This window comes from Dunckerocampus dactyliophorus, chromosome 14 (assembly GCF_027744805.1).
Source record: "Dunckerocampus dactyliophorus isolate RoL2022-P2 chromosome 14, RoL_Ddac_1.1, whole genome shotgun sequence".
Lineage (NCBI taxonomy): Eukaryota > Metazoa > Chordata > Actinopteri > Syngnathiformes > Syngnathidae > Dunckerocampus > Dunckerocampus dactyliophorus.
In genome coordinates this window covers 25,137,275-25,143,315 of record NC_072832.1, presented here as the reverse complement: position 1 = coordinate 25,143,315, position 6,041 = coordinate 25,137,275, and the positions used below count along the sequence as shown (strand labels likewise).

At 47.2% G+C, this 6,041-nt stretch overlaps 1 protein-coding gene across 7 annotated transcripts in view; it reads right to left on the bottom strand.

The window, feature by feature from the left end:
- Nucleotides 1-6,041, bottom strand: part of LOC129193695 (inactive ubiquitin carboxyl-terminal hydrolase 54-like) — a 49,503-nt gene that overhangs the window by 1,742 nt on the left and 41,720 nt on the right. For 5 of the 7 annotated variants that reach the window (XM_054798221.1, XM_054798219.1, XM_054798222.1 and 2 more), the window contains 8 exons: nucleotides 4,577-4,689; nucleotides 3,361-3,525; nucleotides 2,962-3,081; nucleotides 2,457-2,619; nucleotides 1,518-2,269; nucleotides 1,339-1,436; nucleotides 1,165-1,269; nucleotides 105-267 (listed from right to left, as the gene is read on the bottom strand). In XM_054798221.1, the coding sequence (XP_054654196.1) occupies nucleotides 105-267; nucleotides 1,165-1,269; nucleotides 1,339-1,436; nucleotides 1,518-2,269; nucleotides 2,457-2,619; nucleotides 2,962-3,081; nucleotides 3,361-3,525; nucleotides 4,577-4,689 (1,679 nt within the window). Of the gene's footprint in view, nucleotides 1-104; nucleotides 268-1,164; nucleotides 1,270-1,338; nucleotides 1,437-1,517; nucleotides 2,270-2,456; nucleotides 2,620-2,961; nucleotides 3,082-3,360; nucleotides 3,526-4,576; nucleotides 4,690-6,041 lie in introns of those variants that run through there. The other 2 variants (XM_054798224.1, XM_054798225.1) reach the window with 2 other exon arrangements.

The window sequence follows — 6,041 nt, the reverse complement described above, 5'->3', positions numbered from 1 at the left end:
GAAATCATCTAGTTTCACGTTCAACATTACTGCGCCCCCTGGTGGGAGGTGAGGGGGGTGATGAGCTGATGTCAGGGTGCGGGGGGGAGGTGGCAGGCGTTTACCTGAGAGCCCCCGAGTGGCGGGGGGCCGTGACGTCAGTGCGGGGGCGTGCTGTGGTGGAGGGCCGTAGTGACGGAGGAGGTGGTGGGAGGGATTGGTGCTGGAGGAGGAGGAAGAGGAGTGATGACGGGGAAGGGTGGAGTAGTGTGTGGACACAGACAAGTCCTGGAGGAAGGGGGGGGCGTGAGGAAGAGGAGCAGGCGGTGATGGAGGAAGACAAAGAGAAAGACATAAGTGAAAGAAATCAAATAAAAACGTTAAAGGTAAACGGCACGCCACTTCCTGTTTGCACCATCTTCATCTCCTCTCTTCGTGTAGAAAGTGTAAAAATATGTACATTATGGGTGCACAAAAATTATCGGCTGAAATGAGGGAATTATGATGTCATACCGATAAAACCGACAACATTCAAAATAGCTCCAATCTGGCGAGATTACCCGTACGGTGCGGGTGAGCAAATCAAGCGCTACATTTTTCTCCTGCCTGTGGCGTTAAAGGCCTGTCGTAACTTGTAAACAAACATTCACTTTAAGAGGAAGGACATTATACCAAATGCTCCACAATGAGGGGGGAACAAAACCCCATCGAGCACACAAAAAAACCTTATCAGACACCTGAAATGCCGGCGCTTTGGAATTTGAAAAGTGCAAAAGGTTTGCCAGAGACCTCTGTGGCGCCACACCGGCTGCTCGGTGCGTGTGCCCGAATACAGTGCACCTGGCTGGGCAACAGCAGGTGGCTCCCTCCCCTCTATCCTGTGGTTCTCCTGATCGTAGTGATGTGGTTGTAGCAATGTCATGATATCAAATCCGGTACGGTCAAATCCAAATTTGTTCCAGTCCTTCTTACCTCCAGGTGTGCAGTTAAGTCTAAATTTAAAAAGTTGATTTAAAAATTAATTGGTATCAAATCGGTCTTGAAAAGCACAGTTATCGGTATTGATTTGAAAAAAAAAGATTGTGCATCTGTAATGTACAGTATATACCTTGATCATGTGGCGTAATGCTAGCATGTCAACACAAGGTGGCAGTGTGGTTGCACTGCACCCAGGAATTCACTTACACGGCTGTGGGTGGGGCCAAGGGTCCCCTTGACAGAGCCGCTCAGGCTGCGAGTGATCCTTCGCAAGTTTTCCGCACTGTAGCTCTCATCTTCCGCGTCTGACCACTGAAGACACAAGGTCGTTCACAAGGTCATTCATAATGTCACGGGTGGGAGAGAAAAACATGGATCCACCTTGGTCGTCGTGAGAGTGACTGGTGTTCTGTAGGCGTGTCTCTCCATCTCGGCCGTGGGTGTTTTGGAGCGACCCGGTGCTGATGGGATCCTCAGTCCTGTTCCAAATGAATACAACAAAACTTTCAAGTGTTCACAACCATCTTCTGTACTTCATAAGCTAGCAAAGATGCACTTACCCGCTCTGCGGGGCTGCGGGCTGATAGCCGGGCCGGGTCGCTGCGTGTTGGGAGCCATCAGGCTGGCCTGGTAAAGAGAGTCCAGCTCAGACAGTCCTCCTCCTCCTGCTGGTACATTGTGGGAGCTGTAGTATCTGTTGACGTTCTGTGCCCAGCGCTCCACCGGCAGGACGTTGCTGCTGCTGCCCTCGGGACAGGGAGACCACACCCCGGCTGGGCGGCTCAGGGAGGGTGGGGACTGGGTCCGAGGTGACAAGCTGACTGGTGCCTGGGCGACACGATCTTCAGGTGGGTCCGGCGGTAAGCAAGACCAGTTCCTGGTGGGAGGCGGGGCCCGAGTGTGTCCAGGGTGAAACGACTCCACCTTTATTGGACCAATCATGCCAGCGGCATCTGGTGACGGGGTTCTGGAATGTGACATGGAGGAGGGTGGGGCTTGCGTTGGGGCCCCGGTCCACTCCTCAGCTAGACTCAGTGAGGTCGCCTCGCCTGGGGGGTTCTGTTCCACAGTGTCCAAAGTGGCAAGCGACCTGGGGCTAACAAGCGCGGGGGCGTGGACAATGGGGGGTGGGACCATGATGTCATTAAAAGGTAATACTGAGGGGCCGGAGCCGCACGATGAGGGCGTCAAGGGAGCCAGTGGTGTGACATGGCAGGGTGGAGGATGAGGTGGGGCCTGCTGGTGCTGGCCGGAACCTGATTGGCCGTCCAGTCTGTGCGTCAGAAGTATTTGCTGCGAGAGAGGCTCTTCACTGTGGAGAGAGAGAGAGAGGGAGAGAGAGAAAGAGAGGTGAGGGCGTGCATGTGGCCGTGGCCGTGGCCACTGGTGCTGACGTTACTTCCTTATGAGCTTGGTCAATGTTGATGTGTGCACCCCCTCCAAGCAACCTGGTATGCAAAACCTGAGTCCTGATTGGCAGAGCAGACTAGAGGTGGTACCTGGGCTCTTCCAGGAGCTGCTGCTGCTCAGCTTGATGATGATGATGATGATTGTGATGCTGCTGCAGTTGCAGACGTTGCTGCATGCTGCGGCCTCTCTTCATGCAACGCTGCAGCCGGCTGTGAAAATTAGCTCCGCCCTCACTCGCCGGACGTAATTTAGCTACAGGCGGGGTGGGGGTGGGGTGGTCGGAGTGTGGGGGGGTCAACACAGGAATTGAAAAAAAGAAAAAAAAAAGAAGGAAAGAATTCATAAGGGACAAAAAAAAAGAAAGATGCAGAAAAGAACATGATTTCATGCAAAAATCTTCAAAACTAATGTTTTTAAAAAAAGGTAAAATGTTTAAAAATAACCAAAAATGTGTCCAAATTGGGTTGCTGCTAGTTTTATATGACGTTTATATGATGAAATGCAGCCATCGTCACCCCGCTGACACAGGAAACCAGTCGAGGGCTGGGCGGAGCTCTATTTTCATTTGCAGCAGAAGAGCAGGGAGGAGCTTACAGACAGCTTCGTTGACGGCAGAGAGGGCAGAGGCCACCTCGCCCGCCTGCTCCAGGCGCACTGATTGGTCCAGCAGAAGCTCCGCCTCCGTCAGGCACCGCTCCAGGTTGTCACCTTTACCTTTAGTGCACACACACAGGACCATTTACATGTAGTCAATAACATGCTAAGAAATGCAAGCATAGGATTGGACACATATATAATGAGGGGTGGGGCCACAGACATTCACAACATGCCACATTTTCTCTATTGTGTCAGGCTCAGTCCTTCCTTTCAGACAATCAATGAGGAACATTCCAGTTTGTCAACACATTTGCTGACGTACACACACACCATCATTTTGTTCCAAGAGCCTTCATGGGCAGTAAAAACAATGTAAGAGTGTGTGTCTGCGTGTACCCTGGATCTGCAGCTGGTCCAGGTCCAGGTACTTGCTGGGTCGGGGGTTGAAGCCGAGCGCCGCCTCCTTCTCCTTCTCCTGCTGCCGCTGCTGCTCCTCCTCCTTGGCTCTCCTCAGGACCTCCTCCTGCAGCTCGTCCAGCTCACTGCGACCTGCGAGGGGCGCTGTTCAAAACATGCAGAGAAAACAGCCAGATGTTTTTAAGTACAGCGGTACCTTGGGTAACGTCCGGCCCAGTTACCATCCAAAACTGATGCTAAAATTTGGCCTTGGTTTGCGTTCGCCCGCCTGGTTAGCGTGCAATATGGCACCTTTTACAATAGCCACCATCGCATTTTAAACCGCTCGTTTTGAGTGAAAAACGGCACTTGTGTGACAGTGCCGATCGCACCTTGAACTCCATTGCGAAAATGCGCTTTTTCCCCATTTACTTGTTTGTTAATTTATTATTTCATGACTAATGGAAAAGTGTTGTCATTCGCTTTAGTTGTTGTTGTGTTACCTTGATTTCGTCTGCATTATTTTCTTGATAATTGTCTCCATTTATTGTATATTTGTACTGGTTGCTAACCAGCGGTAGAACATGGCCTCTATATAATGAACGCTACGTAGTCTGATTGAGTGAAATGTTATTGAATCTATGAACAGAATTATGAAGGAATGATGTGCAATGATCTTTATTGCCATACTGAACTGAAATGTGAAATATTAATGCATGTTTTCGGCATACAACTAGGTAAAAGTTATGTTAAATGTTCATATCTCCATTACATGACATGTTTGCGGCAGTTTTTTTAATGCAAAACTGTGCATGTTAAAAAACCTTTTACTGCCCAATGACTGCAATAGCAGAAAAAAAAGTGATTGCCTTCCAAGCATAATCTCCTCTCCTCCCTTGCCCTCTCTGCAAAACTAGCTAAAAGTGATGTTAAATATTCAGTTGTCCATTAATTTGTGATTATTTTTGCATCATTTTCTGCATATACTGTAAAACTATAATTATTGTCTATAAAATGTGTTTTGTGTTCAAATTTTTGGATGTCTGGAACAGATTAAATGGATTTACATTATTTTCTATGGGAAAACTTGCCTTGGTTAGAGTCTGTTTTGGTTCGAGTCGGACCTTCTGGAACAAATTAATGACTCTAACCAAAGCACCACGGTACAAGTACTTAGCTGCAGGTAAAGTCAATGTCATTCATTCAAGGGTCGTACCGAGGCTCCCCCTACAGGCCGAGCTGATATCCTGCAGCAGCGCTCCGCTGCTCTTGGATCGTGTGTTCTTCCACGGTGGTCCTGAAGAGGATGGCAGCTTTGCCACACACTTCCTGAAGGGGCAGACAAACATGAAAAAGCATCACTAATGTGGCCTGCTTGGAAATGAGTGCATGTGCACCAACACCAGCAACGTGAGCTTTCACATCCGTTGCAGTCTCGTTATTTGATGCTACTTTTGAAACTTACAGTCAATGTGAGACTTGTCTAACCTCCGTGTAACTTGCTGCTGCTCCCTTTTTTCCTTCACACTGACCGTCTACTTTGTACTCGTGCAAAAGGAAAGCACAGTGCAGCTGATTTTCTGTACATGTGTATGCAGTGCTGCTTACCATAAAGACTAGTAGCGTTCCATTACATTTCAAAAGTCAGTTTCATTTTATTTGCTTTTCTATACAATGGCAGATTCTGTAATTTCATTTTCATATCAAACCTTTCATGTGTCACATTTGAAAGTTTGTGAAATGTAACTGAGGAGGAGCGATTGCAATACATGCTGCACTAGTGGCGTCACGAGACACTCCATTCACGAGACGAGACTTTAACATGACTTGCCATGAAAAAAAATATGATAATACACTGGTGTGAAAAAGTGTTTGCCCCCTTCTGGATTTCTTATTTTTTTGCACGTTTGTCACACTTCATCATCACACTACCACCGCCGTATTTTACTGTTGGTATGATGTTCTTCTGAAATACGGCGTTACTTTTACGTCAGATGTAATGGGACACACCTTCCCAAAAGTTCAACTTTTGTCTCATCAGAGTATTTTCCCAAAGGTCTTGGGGCTCATCAAGATGTTTAGGTGCAAAATTGAGACAAGCTTTCATGTTCTTTTTGTTCAGCAGTGGGTTTGGTCGTTGGAATGAGTTTTTGCCAGGTGTCTTTGGATGTTGTTATGGTTTCTCTTGTGACCTCTTGGATGAGTTGTTGCTGCGCTCTTGTGGTCATTTTGGTTGGCCGGCCACTCCTGGGAAGGTTCACCACTGTTCCATGTTTTTGCCATTTGTGAATAATGACTCTCACTGTGGTCCGCTGGAGTCCCAAAGCCTAACAAATTGCTTTACAACCTTTTCCAGACAGACACAGGCCATTTAGGTATGGATTTGAAGCTTTGAATAAAAAGTTTAATTTAAAAACTGCATTTTGTGTTCAGTTGTGTTATCATTTACGAATATTTGTTTGATGATCTGAAACATTTAAGTGTGACAAACACGCAAGCATTACCTTGCATTGCTCCTCGAGAGTACAATCTTTTAATATTACTTTTAAGAAAAGAACAATGAAAAAATATTTTTTAAATACGACATAATATATTGCAATCTACTAATTTAATTTCTAGTTACACTCTTCTGCACTCTGTGTGTGTATGCTAGTGGCCCCGTCTCCACCCACCGAGACAAA